Source organism: Phyllostomus discolor, chromosome 11, assembly GCF_004126475.2.
Source record: "Phyllostomus discolor isolate MPI-MPIP mPhyDis1 chromosome 11, mPhyDis1.pri.v3, whole genome shotgun sequence".
In the NCBI taxonomy this organism is placed as follows: Eukaryota; Metazoa; Chordata; class Mammalia; order Chiroptera; family Phyllostomidae; genus Phyllostomus; species Phyllostomus discolor.
The window spans coordinates 42,743,987-42,762,453 of NC_040913.2; the positions used below are offsets into that span (position 1 = coordinate 42,743,987).

Here is an 18,467-nt window from a genome sequence, read left to right on the forward strand (position 1 = left end):
TATAAGACAGATTTTATTTTTATTTTCATTACAACTGAGGACTGTTTTTAAATCCCTCTCTCCATCAGAATATCGCTGATTTTATAGTGGAAGTCAGTGAGAAATGATAATTTTCTTAACAAAAATTTGCTTTACAAGTTTAAAAATACCCCAAAGGCTGAAAGGTTAGAAACTACAGTGACAATAGTGACTGATGTGAAAAAGAGGAAATTAGATCGGAGGTGGTGGGTACAGGGAACTTCAGTAACCATTATATGAAGTATTCTATTTCTGCAAAAAAGAGTATAATCAAATTTGAAAAAATATTAACAGTTGTTAAATCCAAGTAATTAAATTTGACATGTGTTATTTATTTTTATTTACTTTTTTGGATTTCTGAAGTTTTTCTCAACTAAAAAATACAAGGATATAGCAAAACTGAGGGAAAACCAGTTTTACCAGTTTATACATTGCATCGGGGTTCTTAAGCTTGTTTAACTTGTGATTTTTTAAAAGATTTTATTTATTTTTAGAGAGGGGATGGAAGGAGAAAGAGAGAGAGAGAGAAACATCAATGTGCGGTTACTGGGGGTCATGGCCTGCAATCCAGGCATGTACCCTGACTGGGAATCAAACCTGTGACACTTTGGTTTGCAGCCCGTGCTCAATCCACTGAGCTACACCAGCCAGGGCTTAACTTGTGATTTAAGAAATAAAAATAAAAAAGAATCCTAGAGAATCCTCCTTGTCTCCAGTTCCAGGAGTCTATCTGCAGGTCTGGCTCACCAATCTTTTCACCTACATCTACCTGGTTGGGTGCACTGAAAAGACTGAAGCAGTGTCAGCCTGAGAGGAACATCATGGAAAAGACCACAGGAAATACTTTGGTTTATGTTTTTATGAGTTACTTGGGTGACAGAACAGACAATAGAGCTATTAAATTTACTGATAACACAACACAGAATATGTGTCATTAATCTGGAGAAGTGGTCAAGAAAGCAGAAAATGAAATTTAATAAGGCTATTACTCTTGAAAAATGGAAAAATATGGACTAACTGGCCAAAGGAAAGACCTTGGGGTCACGCTGGGCAAGGATTAGAACTGTAATGCTAGAATGTTTTTTTTTTTAATCCTCGCCCACAGATATAGTTGTTGATTTTAGAGAGAGAGGAAGGGAAAGAGAAAAAAGAATAGCAATGTGAGAGACAAACATCAACTGGTTGCCTCCTGGACGTGCCCTGACCAGGGATGGTGCACAGTATGATGCTCCAACCGAGCCACTCAGCTAGGGCTATAATAATGCTAGAATTTTAAAAATCAAGCCTTTATACATAGACTGAAATATAGAATGTAAGAACTGGCTGACCAACAGTCTTACCACATGGCTAGGACTCTAATGAGGTATTGACTAAAGGACTCATCACTAAAATCTCCCCTAAGGTCAGGAACAAGGCTAGGATGCCTGCTCTTAGCACTGTTATTCAACATAGTACTAAAAGTCCTAGCCAGAGTAGTCAGGCAATAGAAAGAAATAAAAGGCAACCCAATTGGAAATAAAGAAGTAAAATTGTCATTTTTTGCAGATGGCATGCTTCTTTATACAGAAAACCCTACAGATGCCACAAAAAATAATACAGAAACTGAAATGGATTTGGAAATCATCAAGAAAACAGTAAAAAATTATTACAAACCTAAAAATACACATGGGTAAGTTAGAGGTACTATCACAATTCATTTAGTAAAACAGAGACAGTGGAAGGGAAAGCTACTGTCTAACTATGGATGAAAATGTTTCTAAAATAGACTTTTCAAATTCATACTGGAAAAGAGGAAAGAGAAGGAATAGCCCAGAGGTGCTGGCTAGCAGCTGGCATGCCTCCAGTTCTCTACTGCTCTTATCAGTGCTAAGGATGTTTTGATGGCTCAATAATGATTTTTTCCATGAGAGTTCAGAAAAACTTTTAGTTTTCCTATTTTCTACCAATTTATCTCTGACCTCTGGGACTTCGTGAAAATTTTATACTGTCACATTCAGTTTTCTTCAGCCTGAGGAAAGATTTGTATATTGAATTATGCCATGCTTTTTAAAGCTTGTCAGCATTCACTCCAGGATATTTGATCTGATGAAGGTCAATGTTATACTTGTACACTTCATTCTTCATTTTATCTCATTTGATTTTACAAAGTATATAAAATATGGAAGGGGAAAGCAAGTGTTATAACAATCACCATCCACAATGCAATATTTTAAACAGCTCAAGGTTAGAATACTTACATAGTGCAGTCACAGGTCATATATTTGTATATAAGGGACCTCACTCAATTCTAAAACAACTATCAGTGCCTCTAGACAGGGAGGACTGATCATAGGGAAGCTTAAACTGAAAGGTCCAGATGGAATTAGCACATATCAAGTCATTTCAACAAATACATATCGGAAATCCTGTGTGTACTGGCAACCACACAAAGTACGTTCCTCACCCTTCATATAGTTACGAAGTTTTCTAAAATTACTTAAACCTATCTGAAATGTGTCTTTTCTTTCCATTCTCACTGCCAATATATTTGTTCACCCCCAAAATTTTATCTGGATTATTGTAATCCCCTCGTAGCATTCTCTGTGATTCAAGTCTCATTTGACTCTGATTTACCTACCGACTCTAGTCATAATAATCTTTCTTGTTTTAACTCCATCACATTGCATTCTGGATAAAATCCAACATTAGCAGGGCCTATGAAGTCCCTATAAGGCCCATACCTTCCTTTTGCATCTATGCATATACAACCCATGCTGCAGCAAGCTGACTCACTTCCTGGTGTTTAGATAGCCTGTTTTCAGTTAGCGTAATGCCCCTCTCTCTGTTCCACACTTAGAACACTCCTACTTATCCCTTAGGAATCAGTTTCAGTACCACCTTCTCCAGGCACCCTCCACCACAACACATAGATATGCTCAGAAGATTCCCATATTACCTACACATATCTCTCGCATAATTGATACATAACACTGTATTATAAATGTTGATGGATTCTCACCCACTAGAAAGCAAGCAAGCACCTCTACATCAAGATCAATATCATCATCTATAATGATCAGTACCTAAAACAACCACTGGCAAAACACTGGAATTTAATAAATACAGATTAGACAAATGAATTAATATATAACAAATAAGCCAGACTTCTGCCCTCAAAAAGTTCCCTGTTTAGTTGGGGAGGTACAACTAGAGAAAGGGAAGAGGATGGAAATAAGATATGAAATGAACTATACACAAATCAGAATGAGACAAGAAAACTGGGTGGCAAGAAACTAGTATTTATTTGTTTCCCTAAAAATTTAGGTGCCTAAAATGTGCCAAACACTGTGGTTCATCCTTTGCAAACATTCTCTCATTTAATTTTCAAAACTACCCTATCCTCAAATTTCAATTTGGTAAGAAACGAAATTAGGACTCAAGGAGTTCAAGGCCGCATAAAAGTTAATAATAAAAATACAATCTGATGTCTAAAATTCATATTGTTTTTATCACAATGGTACAAATTTAGTCTCATAAAGTTTCAGAGAAGGGAACAGTTATACCCAGAATAACAAGCTTCCATATAGAAGTCAGCCAATCTTAAAGAATTAGGGGAGAAATAAAATGCATTTTAGGTGGAAGAATAAAGACAGTCATGGATACAAACTCAAAACTTATGAACAGGACAGACAATGGTCCAGTCTGGAATAAGTTGAGCATACAAGAACAAAAATCTCACTGGAAGAAAAAGTTGGGTCTCTACTGGGGGACTCGGAGACTCCATATTTACAATGGGCACCACTATCAGAAAAATAACTTAAGAACACAGAACATGCTAATGACTGAACCTGTGCCTTCAAGTTCATATAGGAAGGGTACTAAATGCAAAAATATCTAGTCCCATAAGGATTTCAAACCTAGGATAACTCTAATTTTATCACAGAAGTGTACTTTTATCCAAGAAATAAATACTGCTCTAGAAGTTGACATGTCAAGTGTCCTCTTTAATGTCAAATTAACATAAAATTGTGGAAAAACAAGTAAGTAATGCATTTACAAACGTGAGCCATGTAGTCTCTCTTCTCTTCATGAGTCTCTGTAGTCTCTCTGTATTCTGTTTCAAATATATAGCACAAGTAATTATATCCATTAATCATTTTTTTAAAATTAGTTTATTGTTGTTCAATTACAGTTGTCTACATTTTCCTCCCACCACACCACCCACTCCATCCAAACCCACCTCCCTCACTTGCTTCCACTCTCACGTTTTGGTTTTGTCCATGTGTCCTTTACAGTAGTTCCTAAAAACTCATCCCCCCATTATCCCCTCCCCAACCCCATCTGGTAACTGTCAGATTGTTCTTATTTTTGAGGTCTTTAGTTATATTTTGCTTGCTTTTTTCTTTTGTTGATTATGTTCTGGTTAAAGGTGAGATCATAGGGTGTTTATCTCTCACCACCTGGCTTATTTCACTCAGCATAATGCTTTCCAGATCCATCCATGCTTTGCAAAGGGTAGGAGCTCCTTCTTTCTCTCTGCTGCATAGTATTCCATCATGTAAATGTACCATAGTTTTCTGATCCACTCATTTCCTGATGGGCACTTAGGTTGCTTCCAGCATTTGGCTGTTGTAAATTGTGCTGTTATGAACATTGAGGTGCATAGATTCTTTTGAATTGGTGTTTCAGTGGTCTTAGGATATAATCCAGCAGTGAAATTGCTGGGTCAAAAGGCACTTCCATTTTTAGTTTTCTGAGGAAATTCCATACTGCTTTCCACAGTGGCTGTACCAGTCTGCATTCCCATCAACAGTGCAATAGGGTTCCCTTTTCTCCACATCCTCTGCAATACTTGTTTGTTGATTTGTTTATGATGGCCATTCTGACCTGTGTGAAGTAATATCTCATTTGTGGTTTTAATTTAATTTTTGGATCTCTTTGAAGGCTAGTGATGCTGGGCATCTTTTCATATGTCTCTGGGCCCTCTGTATGTCCTTCTTGGAGAAGTGTCTGTTCAAATCTTTTGCCCATTTTTCAGTTGGGTTGTTTGTCTTCTTGGAGTGAAGACATGTGAGTTCTCTATATATTTTGGAGATCAAACCCTTGTCCAAGTTATCATTGGCAAATATGTTTTCCCATATACTTGGTTCTCTTTTCATTTTAATGCTGTTTTCTTTAGCCATGCAGAAGCTCTTTAATTTGATGAGGTCCCATGTGTTCATCCTTTATGTCCCTTGCTTTAGGGGAAATATCAACGAAGATACTGCTGTGTGGAATGCCTGAGATTTTCCTGCCTATGTTTTTCTCTAGGACTTTTATGGTATCATGACTTATGTTTAAGTCTTCCATCCACCTTGAATTTATTTTTGTGTATAGTGTAAGTTGGTGATTGAGTTTCATTTTTTTGCATGTAGCTATCTAGCTCTCCGAACACCATTTGTTGAATAGGCTATTTTTACTCCATTTTATGCTTCTTCCCTCTTTGTCAAATATTAATTGACCATAGAGACTTGGGTTTATTTCTGGGTTTTCTGTTCTTTTCCATTGGTCTACGAGTCTGTTCTTATGCCAGCACCAGGTTGTTCTGATGACAGTGTTCTTGTAATACAGTTTGATATCAGGTATTATGATGCCTCCTACTTTTTCTTTCTCAAAATTGCTGCAGCTATTCAGGGTTGTTTATGGTTCCATATAAGTTTCTGAAATGTTTGTTCTATATCTGTGAAATATGTCATTAGTATTTTAATAGGGATCGTATCTATAAATTGCTTTGGGTAGTATGGACATTTTGATGATGTTAATTCTTCCAATCTATGTACATGGTACATGTTTCCATTTGTTTGTGTCTTCCTTAATTTCTTTCATCAGTGTTGTATAGTTTTCTGAGTACAGGTCTTTTACCTCCTTGGTTAGGTTTATTCCTAAGTACTTTATTTTTCCTGTTGCTATATCAAATAGGATTTTTTCCCTGATTTATGTTTCTGATATTTCATTGCTGGTGTACAGAAATTCCCCTGATTTCTGAATATTGACTTTTAACCCATTGTTTGCCAGATTCACTTATTAGGTCGAGTAGTTTTTTGGTGGAGTTTATAGGGTTTTCTATGTACACTATCATGTCATCTCCAAACAATGACAGTTTTGCTTCCTCCTTTCTAAATTGGATGCCTTTTATTTCTTTTTCTTGTCTTATTGCTGTGGCTAGGACTTCCAATACTATGTTGAATAGAAGTGGTGAAAGCGGGCATCCTTGTCTTGTTCCTGATCTTAGTGGTAAAGCTCTAAGTTTTTGCCCATTGTGTGTGATGACGGCTGTAGGATTCTTATATATGGCCTTTATTGTGTTGAAGAATACTCCCTTTATTCCTACTTTGCTGAGTGTTTTTATCATAAATGGGTGCTGTACTTTATCAAATGCTTTTTCTGCATCTATTGATATGATCATGTGATTTTTTTCCCCAAAGTTTCTTGCATTGCCTGGGGTAAGATTTTATTATTTTTAATTTTATTTTTATTTTTACTTTTTAAATATATATATATAATTTTAATTGTTGTTGCAGTACAATTTTCTATCTTTTACTCCCATCCAAACCTGCCCCCCAGCCCTCCCCTCCTCCCTCCCACTTCTACCCACTCCTAGTTTTTATCCATGTGTCCTTTATACTTCTTCCTGTAAACCCTTCCCCTTTTCCCCTGATTTTTGTCTTTTGTTTTGTTTATGTGATATATTATGTTTATTGATTCTTGAATACTGGACCATCCTTGCATCCCTGGGATGAATCCCACTTGATCATAGTGTATGATTATTTTTATGGATGCGGTTTGCCAATATTTTGTTGAGGATTTTAGTGTCTATGTTCATCAGCAATATTGGCCTGAAAATTTTCTTTTTGTTATGTCTTTATGTGGTTTGGGGATTAGGATGATGCTGGCTTCATAAAAAGAATTTGGAAGTCTTCCATCTTCTTGAATTTTTTGGAATAATCTGTGAAGGACAGGGGTTAGCTCTTCCTTAAATGCTTTGTAAAATTCTCCTATGAAACCATCTGGTCCAGAGCTTTGGTGTGTCAGAAGCTTTTTGATTACTGCTTCACTCTCATCAGCTGTTATTGATCTGTTCAGGCTTTCTGCTTCTTCTCCATTCAGTTTTGGAAGATTACATTTTTTTAGACACTTGTCCATTTCATCCAGGTTCAAATTCCTTGTCATACAGTTCTTCTTAGTAATTTCTTATAATCCTTTGTATTTCTGTGGCATCAGTTGTAATCTCTCCTCTTTCATCTCTGATTGTGTTTATTTGGGTCCTCTCTCTTATTTTCTTGATGAGTATGCATAAAGACTTGTCAATTTTGTTCATCTTTTCAAAGAACCGGCTCTTGGATTTATTTATACTTAGAATTGTGCTTTTAGTCTCTACGCCATTTAATTCTGCTCTGATCTTGGTTATTTCTTTCCTTCTACTTGCTCTGGGCTGTCTTTGTTGTTCTTCCTGAGTTCTTGTAGGTGTAGGGTTAGGCTGTTTATTTGAAATGTCCCTATCTTTTTTAGGTAGGCCTGTAAAGCTATGAACTTCTCTTTTGGGACTGCCTTTGCTGTGTCCCATAAATTTTGGATTGTTTTGAGTCCATTTTCATTTGTTTCAGAAACTTTTTGATTTCTTCCCTAACCTCATTCTTTACCCATTCATTGTGTAATAGCATGTTATTCAATCTCCATGAGTTTGAGTGTTTTTGAGTTTTTTCCTTGGGTTGGTTTCTAGTTTCAGTCCCTTCTAGTTGGAGAAAATGCTTGATATGGCTGCAATTTTCTTGAATGTGCTTAGGCTTGTTTTCATTAATCTTTTAAATTACATAAATCTTACTCTTAGGACAACATCTTGATTTTAACTAATGACATGAATTGCCTGGTTTACTTATTTTTGAGATTTGATTATGATAAGATGACCATTATGTATGTTTGACAATGGTTTTAATTATCAAAGTTATATTTTGAATGGTTCATAACTAATTTGTTGGAATGACATCCATAAACTAAATTGAGCATGACTGATTATTTAGATGATAACATCCAAATCCATTAAAAGGAATCTAAAATAAATAAAGTAAAGACCTTAAGTAGGTCACCCGTAGATAAGAGAAGTATAAACATTTTATCAACTGCTATTTTTATGTCTTTAAAAATAATCTTTCCCTTCAAGCAATATGATGGGCCTAAACTTTATAGCAAATACAGCCCTAATGGTGTATATAATAAAGGAAAAACTTGCCACATTGAAACTAATGGGAATGTTAGACTAATTAATGAAATTCTTTAATGTGATATTTTAAATAGAAATGGAGACTTTTACAGCCAACTTCACATAATAAATATCAAATATGCCAAACAGAGATACCTAGGGTTCCAGTTAAACTGAATAGATTTTTTTGTATACTATTAATAATATTAAAAAGCAATTGATTTTGCAATCAATGTGTGCAAAAACAAAAACAAGAATATAGTTTTAAAATTGTTATTACATTTTGAATTTAGAAAGTTTTTCATAAGTAAGATATCTATACATTTATGTCGCCAATGTCAGAATTACCACAGATATAAAGTACCACAAATATAAATGAAATTCTTTACTGTATATAGATCACTTGTTATTTTACAACAAAAGGGTGGTATAAAAGACATTCTAGGTAGAAAGTAGGGCATGATATCTCTAATCTATACTTTTTAAAAAAGGATTTTATTTATTTTTAGAGAGAGGGGATGGGAAGGAGAACGAGAGGGAGAGTAACATCAATGTGCAGGAAATATATCAAGTAGCCTCTTGCCTGCCCCAAACTGGAGACCCAGCCCACAACTTTATTTTTCTTTCTGAAGATTTCTGTGGCTATTTGGCATCTTTTGTGGTTCCATATAAATTTTTGGAATATTTGTTCTAGTTTGTAAAAGACACCATTGGTATGTTGATAGGAATTGCATTAAATCTGTAGATTGCTTTGGGTTGTAGGGGTATTTTAATGATGTTAATTCTTCCTATCCATGAACAAAATACAGGAGTCCATTTATCTGTATCTTCTCCAATGTTTCCAAACATAGTTCCTTTACATCCTTGGTTAAATTTATTACTAGATATTTTCTTTAAAGCAATCTGATTGTTTTCTTAGGTTCTCTTTCTGACGGTTCATTATTGGTGCATAAAAGTGCAACTGATTTCTGAATACTTACTTTGTATCCTGCTAATTTACTGAATTCGTTTATCAGTTCTACTAGTTTTTTGTTAGGGTTCTCTATATACAATATCATGTCATCTACATAAAATGACATTTTTACTTCTTTTCCAATCTGGATACATTTTATTTCTTCTTCTTGTCTGATTGCTGTTGCAGGACTTCCAGTACTATGTTCAAAAGAGTGGTCATCTTTGTTTTGGTCCCAACCTTAAGGGAAATGCTTGTAGTTTTTGCCCACTGAGTATGATGTTGGCTGTGGGTCTGTCATATATGGCCTTTATTACATTGAAGTATGTTCCCTCTATTTTTACTTTGCTGAGAGTTTTTATCATAAATGAGTGCTGTATTTTATCAAGTGCTGTTTCTGTTTCTATTGATATGATCATGTGTTTTATATCCCTCATTTTCTTTATGTGGTGTACCACATTTATTGATTTAGGACATTGTACAAACCTTGCATTCCTGGAATAAATCCCAATTAATCATGGTGTATGACCTTTTTAATATACGGCTGGATCTGGTTTGCTAATATTTTGGTGAAGATTTTAGTATCTATGGTTATCAGGGATATGGCGCATAATGTTCTTTCTTGTAGTATCTAGTTTTGGAAGGAAAATAATACTGGCCTCATAAAATGAGTGTGGGAGTCTTCCCTCCTCTTGAATTTTTTGATATAATTTGAAAAGGAAGGGTGTTAGTTCTTTGAATATTTGGTAAAATTGACCTGTGAAGTCATCCAGTTCAGGACTTTTTTGTTGTTGCTATTGGGAATGTTCTGATTACTGTTTTGATTTCACTAGTTATAATCTGTCTATTCAAATTCTCTGTTTCTTCCTGATTCAGTTCTAGGAATTTATCAATTGCTTTCATTTGTCTACTTTGTTGATGTATTGTTTTTGTAATCTTTTCTTACAATCCTTTCGATTTCTTTAGAGTCAGTTGTTGCTTCTCTTTCATAAAAATGATTTTATTTACTTGGGTCATCTCTTTCTTGATGAGTCTGGTTAAAGGTCTGTCAAACTTGTTTATATGTTTAGAGAACCAGCTCTTCATTATATTGATCTTTTGTATTTCTTAATATTCTTTTATTTCTGCTCTGATCTTTATTACTTTCTTCCCTCTACTCCTTTTGGGCTTTGTTTGTTGCTCTTTTTCAAGTTTTTTTTTAAGTGTAAAGTTAGGCTCTTTGAGAATATTCTGGTTTCTTGAGGTAGGACTTTAATGCTGTGGATTTCCCTCTGAAGACTGCTTTCCCAGTGTCCCACAGATTTTGGGTTGTTGTGTTCTCATTTCCATTTGTTTTAAGCTATCTTTTGATTTCTTCATTGACCTCAGTGTCAACCCATTCATCATTCAGTAACATGTTATTTAGTCTCCATGTCTTTGTGTGTGTTTTTCAGTTTTTTCTTGTGATTTTCAGTTTTATACCATCATAGTCAGAGAAGATGCTCGACATGATTTTAATCTTCATAGATTTATTGAGATTTGTTTTGTGTCCTAACATGTAGTCTATTCTAGAAAATGTTCTATGCGCAATTGAAAAGAATGTATATTCTGCTGTTTTGGAGGAAACACTGAAGATATCAATTAAATCCATATGTTCTCATGTGTCATTTAAAGCCAGTTTCCTTGTTGATTTTCAGTCTGATAGTTTTACCCATTAATATCAAAGGAGTGTTAAAATCCACCACTGACTGTATTACTGTCAATCTCTCCCTCTATGTCTACAAAAATTTGCTTTACATGTTTAGGTGGTCATATGTTGGGTGTGTAAATCTTTACAAGGGTTGTATCATCTTGTTGGATTGCTCCCTTTATCATTATGTAGTGACCTTCTTTGTCTCTTACTATATAGCCTTGTTTTAAAGTCTATATTGTCAGATATAAGTGTGGCTACCCCAGCTTTCTTTTTTTTTTTCATTCCACTTGCATGAGATATCTTTTTCCTTCACTTTACTTTTAGACTGTTTCTTTTGTTCTGAGGTGGGTCTCTTGTTGACAGCCTATATATGGGTCATACTTTCTTATTTACTCAGCTACTTATGTTTTTGATTGCAGCATTTAAGCCATTTTCATTAAAATTGATTATTGATAGGTATGTATTTATTGCCATTCTATTATTTTAACTATGTTCCTCTTTTTTCCCTCTTTATTTTTTAAACAGGCCCTTTACTTTACTTTTAGTAACACTGGTATAGTGGTAAAAAACTCCTTTAGCTTTTTCTCATCTGGGAAGCTCTTTATTTTGCCTTCATTTTTAGATGACAGCCTTGCTAAATAATATAGTCTTGGTTGTAGGTCCTTGCTTTTCACCACTTTGAATATTTCATGCCAATCCCTTCTGGTATGAAATCTTTATTTTGAGAAATCAGTTGACATTCTTATGGGAGCTCCTTTGTAGGTAACTGTCTTTCTCTTGCAGCTTTTAAGATTCTTCTCTTTGTCTTTAACCTTTACCATTTAAATATGATGTGTCTTGGTGTGGGCCTCTTTGAGTTCATCTTGTTTGGGCCTTCCTAGCTTCCTCGACTCATGTGTCCTCTTCCTTCATTAGGTTAGGAAATTATTATGTCATTATTTCTTCAAATAAGTTCTTGATTCCTTGCTCTCTCTCTTTTCCTTCTGATGATGCAGATGCTGTTTTGCTTCATATTGTCCTCAAGATCTCTTAAACCATCCTCATTCTTTTTAATTCTTCTCTCTTTTTCCTGCTCTGATTGTGTATTTTCTTTTCTCTTCTCTTCCAAATTGCTGATTTGATCCTCTCCTTCATCCAACCTACTGTTTGTCCTCCTAGTGTATTCTTGATGTCAGATATTGTATTCTTCATTTCTGAGTGACTCTTTTTTTAAGGTTTCTGTGTCCTTTTTCATGCTCTTGTATTTCTTACTAAGTTCCTTGAGCATCCTTATAGTCATTACTTTGAACTTTATATCTGATAAATTGCTTGCCTACATTTTATTTGGCTCTTCTTTTGCAGATTTCTCCTGTTCTTTCATTTGGGGCCTGTTTCTTTGTTTCCTCAAGCTTGCTGCTGCTTTGTATTTGTTTCTATGTATTAGATAAATCTACTATGAGTCCCAGTCTTCATGGGGTGGCCTTATGTAGTAGGTGTCCTGTGGGACCCAGTGGTGCAGTCTCCTTGATCACCTGACTGGGTGCTCCAGGAATGTCTCTTTGTGTGAGTTATGTGGGACCTCCTGTTGTAATTGAGTCTTCTTGCTATTGGCCCAATCTCACATGGAATCAACCTTCAGGCTGGCTAACTGTGAAGCTCAACCCCAACCATGGTGTGTGAACTGCTATGCAGGTGTTGACCAAACAAAGCAGAATTCATCTCACCAGGGTTTGGTGCCTGCCTAGATCTCCTTTTGGATTTGTTGCTTTTGGAGCCTACTGGATCCTGCTATGATGTTATCTGAATCTGGCAACTGTTTGTATAGGTTCTGGACCCCTTGGGAGCAAAACTGGTGCTGGACCAATGTCAGATGCTATCTGTGCCTGGTCCTTGGCAACCTGTTTGGAGCCAAAAGACACTCAGTTTGTGGCTGCCTGTGCTAGGATTGGGTGTGCACAGAAAGGACCAAGCTGCATACAAAATCTGCCTTTTACCAGCACCAGCCCCGGGGCAGGTCAGCAAAAATCCCAAGGCACCTTGATATCTGCTTCTGGTTGCCTTGATTTCCTGCTGCCTGTAAGGCTCAGTGAAAAAGCCTCTGGTGGAGTCAGGAGTATGGGGCTAGTAGACAACCTATTAGGTGGAGATTCCAAGACTCAGGAAAGGTGGTAGGTGGTGGATATAACCCCTCCCCAGAACCACAGGTCTTAGTCTGTACTGGAATTTGTCCTGACTTCAGTAGGGGGGAATCACTAGGAGTAAGGTGTGTGAGGCCATCAGAACATGGAGGGTGGGTCTACCAGAAGCTGGGAGAGTGGCTCTGACAGATCAATGACAGATCTAACACAATAAGAGCAGTGTGTTAGTCAGGTTCATGGGAAAGTGGGGATGGCCCAAAGCTAGACAATTTAGTCACTGATACCCCTGAGTCTGCCCAAACCTGTACACCTTGGCCATGGCAGCTGACTCCTCAGGGGGGCATATGCTCCAAAGGGTAAGTGAGAGAAGTCTAGTGGGTAAGGCAACCGCTTTCTCTCAGGAAGGGGAGTGCTCCATCCAAGAAAGTTGGCATTTGTGGTATTGGAGAATAACTCAGCACAGGGATCCTGGTAGCTATATCCCAAGGTCTCACTCCAGAGCCACAAATGCCAGACTTTCCTAATGTAACTCTAGTCACCTCTGCTCTCCCTCCACTGGAGCCCTGGAAGAGTTATTATGAATAAAATTTTATGTGTTGTCCCTTTAAAAGGGTGCCTATATCTCTAGTGGACTCCTATCTCTTTCTGGTGAACAGAAGCCCTACTGCTTTTCATAGCTAGATGTTATGTGGGCATTTTTCTCCCACTCTGAAGCTCTGGGCTAGGGAATGTGGCTTGGGGTTTAGGCCTCGCACTGCTCAGGAGGAACCCTCTATAGCTGAGATATCCCTCTGGCACCTTAGTCACCTCCTGTAGGAGCAGGGCCAGACTTTTTTGCATTTGTACCCTTCCTACCAGTTCCAATGTGGCTTCTTCTAAAAATTCTTGGTTATAAGACTCCTCTTCAGCTAGTTTTCAGTTGGTTATTCAGAATGATTGTTCTGTAATGTAGTTGTAATTCCAGGTTGGTCCTGGGAAGAGGTGAATGAAGCTTCCACCTACTCTGCCATCATTTTGAAATCTAATTTAATATAGTAAGTTTTTTTTAAAAAGTGGTGACTTGAAACTCATAGGTTTATATAAGGCATCATTAATACAAAAAAGAATCATGAGAAGTTATGGGAATAGGCTAGAAAGGGTGCCTATTTCCTGGAACTGTACAGGTGACTTACAGAAATTTAAGAGTTGAAATGACTTTAATGTGCCCTATTAAAATTGGCAAATTAAAATTTGCACATATGCTGTTAAATTTATTCCTAAGTATTTCATGTTTCTATGGTATTGTAAATAATATTTAAGAATTTTTATTACCTATTGTCCATTTCATTTTTTCACATTAAGTTGGTATCCCATGACCCTGGTCAACTCACATATTAGTTCTGATTTTTTTTGTACATTTCTTAGGATTTTCTATACATACAACATGTCATCTCTAAAAAGAAACAGTTTTTTACTTCTTCCATTTCAGTATGCATACCATTCATTACCTTTTCTTGTCTTATTGCACTGGCAAGGACCTCCAGCATAATTCTAAATATCCTTGTCTTTTCCAGAAACATAGGAGGAAAGCACTTAGTTTTTCACCATTAAGTATATGAGGTCTGTCCAGAAAAAAAACCAACCATTAATATAAAGAAAATGGTTTACACAGCATTGATGTAACCTGGCAGCCAAAGAGAATGGACTGGAATGCACATGCATGAACAATGACAACTTCACTGTACTAGTCAGTGAAGGTGGTAGATGCCATTGAGTGAGTATGTGTACTGTGTGGTTGTTGGATACAAAATGACTGAGTGAATAGAAAAATGAATCTGCATCAAATTTTCCATTAAGCTTGAATATTCTTCTGTGGAAAGCATTCTGATAATTCAGAAGGCCAGATACAGGGCAACTGGTGATTGGCAGCCTCATGCAGAGGTTTTTTTGCAAAACATCAAATCACCCAGGTGATTCAACCTCCTCTAGAGCCCAGATTTGGCATCCTGTGACTTCTGGCTTTTCCCAAAACTAAAATCATCTTTGAAAGGGAAAAGATTTCAGCCTGTTGATGAGATTTAAGAAAATACAATGGGGCAGGTGATGGCAACTGGGAGAACTGTGTGAGGTCCAAAGGTACCTCTTTTGAAGAGGACTAAGGTCTCATTTTCCCATGTACAATGTTTCTTGTAACTTGTTCCTCTTCAATAAATGTCTCTATTTTTCATAGTACATGGATGGATACTTTCTGGACAGACCTCATAAGTTAGTCACAGTTTTTTCATAGATTCATCTTAACCATTTGGAAGAAGTTTAAAGTCTAAATCCTTGAACATATTCATGGCAACATATTATAGTCCTTGTCTGCTAATTCCATTAACTATAATTTTAGGGTCTATTTCTATTAAGCATTTTCTTCCTTCTTTGTATACCTAGCAATCTTCCACTGAATGCCTGACATTATGAATACTATGTTGTTGCATGTCTAGATTTTATAGTCTTCCTTCACTTGAGGTTAAGTTTTTTAAGCTACAGTTAATTTTATATGAGAAAAAAACAAAAGTCATTTTATATGAGAAAAACTTCTACATAATGTTAAATAGAAAATATCCTTGCTTTTTCAAGGCTTACTTTAAAAAAATGTTCTGGGTGGGGTGTAGAGTAGTTTTTATTCTAGGGATACATGGGTCCTACTTCTAAAGCACGGACTTCATAGCATATCTTCTGAATACCAGGATTATTTAATGAAGACTCCTAACCATGTGGAAGTCGAACCATGTGGGTGGTTGTTCAGCTCATAGCTACTCCTGGTAGTTGTTCTTTTTCTACTGTTTGTGAGTCTTTACTGTGTCAGGGCTAATATGGTACCAGTTACTCCTTCATAGGTGGAGGTATAAATTCCAAAGGGAGGTTTTGACAATCCTTCAGCTTTACTCTGGTTCTCTTCTCTTTTGGCCTACTAACTTTGCCTTCTTTTCACCCACAATTTTTTTTCAAAAGCACATAATTATTTAGTGAAAAGACCCAAACCAGAAAACAATTCTTATAATTCAATCCAATATTCTTTTGACTACACAGTATTTTTTATCTCCAGGTATTAAACCATTAACAATTTAATCTAGTTTTAAGTTCCTGATTGCTTGGCATATTCCTTAGTTTCTCTCTCTCTTCTTCCCTCCTTCCCCTCTTACTCCTCTTCTCTCCTCCTCCAACCTGCTTATATTTTATTTTTATAAGATTTGAAATAGGCTCACTGATAAATCTAAAAACAATCCATGTCTAGAAAATCTATTTGATTAAAAAGTGTCCCTGCATCCCAGCATTCTGACCACACTAATTTAGATAATACACAAAATGCTTTTAAGGAAGGAAAAAAACACCCTATTAACTTACTTCTTCCATATTTTTGAGTTCCTTATCTCATAACAGATACATAGTGTATTGTTTCTCCTTGTGAGCTATTTTAGCTTCCTTTTAGAGTAGCATTAGCCTCTACATATTTTTCTTCTAATTTAAGAACCATTATGTTGATAACATCTGTTCCTAGAATATAATGTTCATCACTCCCTGTCCACAAAATATCTATTAGTTTAAGTTTATAAAGCATTAGTCACTTTAAAAATAAATTTTGCATGATTTTATTACCTTTTAAAGAGAGAAGAGATAAGAGCAGGAGGAACAGAAATGAAACTGGTTTATAAAATGAGCCTTTAGAAAAGTATTTTTAAATTGTACCAAGGTAAAAATAAATGATTAAACCGGATCTTAAGAGGCTGTGGGTCTTTCCTCTTACCTGTGCAGTTGGATATATTCTCGGGGTCTATTGAGCAGGTGAAGAAATCTGTCAACAATCTTATTTTTTCCTACACCCTGTAATTACACAGAAAGCATTAAACAAAATGAAATTGTCTGGAGGTAAACCAAACAAGAAAAAAAATTTTAATCAACAGTATTTCCTCAGAGTTGTGCTGTTTTGGCTATTGTTAATGAAAACCAAACTAGTAAACATATAGAGTACAATTTCCATGACATAGGGTTTTTTAATTTTTTATTTTAATTGTTGTTCAAGTAGTTTTCTGTCTTTTGCTCCCATCCCAGACATATGGGTTTTTAAAAATTTACTTCTAAGTACACTAAAATTTAAACTCTTCTTATTTAAAAAAATACATACAATTTTAGCCTTCTACATCTTGTTTTTTCTTTTCTATAATTTTACACAGAAACATCAACATTACATCAGAAGATTAACTATTTCAGATTAAAAGAATGGCATCAAAGGTAATCAAGTAAGTGTAAAAACAATGATTTCTCTAATTAGTTCTTCAGACAATGATTTTCAATTGCAGAAAAAGGTAATACTGTACTTCTGTTTGAATCAAACAGTCACTTCTTTTATCCCACTTTCTAGTTCTTCAAAACTTTGGAAACCAAAAAGTATAACCAGAGTTTAGTGTGGCTTCCTCACCCAGGTGTCTGAGTAGCTAAGAGAAGCACATTCCCATAACCTTAAATAGGCCCGATAAGCAATGTTCTCATAGCCTTGAGATCGGGTCTGACAAACTGTTCCCATAAGATGAAGTGGGCTCTCATGCACAGAATTATGCTATGTTATATAATTTTCTGGCTTGAAGCAGCTTTGTTTGCCTCTAGTCCTTAAGCCAGTAGGGGCTTCTCACCAAAGAGACATGCACCTTGCAGTGTGTGTGGCTCGCCCACCTGTGAATAAAGGCATGTCAAGCATCCTCATGGCTCCACACATTTTCTTCTGTCTCCCCGAATCTAGAGTGCACTTGCCAGGCCTTGCCAGGCTGCAACACACCAAGTCTCAACTATGTGTGTTCTTCCTACAAATGCCCTCATTTACTTACCACCTATTAATGTTGAGTTGCTGTCCTTTTGTAGAAGACAGACTATTAAAAATGGAATTCACTTCCATGTTACTTCCCAATTTTAAGGAAAAGGGCATCAAATGTATGGTGATGGAAGCAGATTTGACTTTGGGTAGTAGGCACACAATGCAATACACAGATGATGTATCATAGCATTGTACATTTGAAACCTACACAATCTTATCAACCAATGCCATCCCAATAAATTTAATTTTAAAAATACATACATAAGTAAATAATTGTCACTTAGAGATGGGATGTAAATATTTTAATAAGCGATTTTTGTGGGAAGAATAGATTTTTAAAAAGCTGAATTCTATAGTGATAGCAATAAATAACACCTTTGAGTGACAGCAATAAATAACACTGTGCCATGCTCTATGTTAAATACTTTCACATGTTATTTCATTAAATCATAACAGTTCCATGAGATTGGTATTATGGTTATTTGAACCTCATAAATCAAGAAACCAAAACTCAGAACAGTTAAGCGACATGCTCGTGGTTGCACAGCTAGTCACCATGGAGCCTCTGTTCAAATCCAGGTCTGTCCCATTCTGATGCTTGTGATTTTAGTTGCAACATTATGGATTATATTTCTTTCAATTTGTAATTGGTTTAGGTA

The 18,467-nt window shown here is 36.0% G+C and overlaps 1 protein-coding gene across 3 annotated transcripts in view; it reads right to left on the minus strand.

The window, feature by feature from the left end:
• VWA8 (von Willebrand factor A domain containing 8) overlaps nt 1-18,467 on the minus strand; it is a 417,525-nt gene that overhangs the window by 206,677 nt on the left and 192,381 nt on the right. For all 3 annotated transcript variants that reach the window (XM_028526305.2, XM_036011319.1, XM_036011320.1), the window contains one exon: nt 16,747-16,823. In XM_028526305.2, the coding sequence (XP_028382106.1) occupies nt 16,747-16,823 (77 nt within the window). The remainder of the gene's footprint in view (nt 1-16,746; nt 16,824-18,467) is intronic.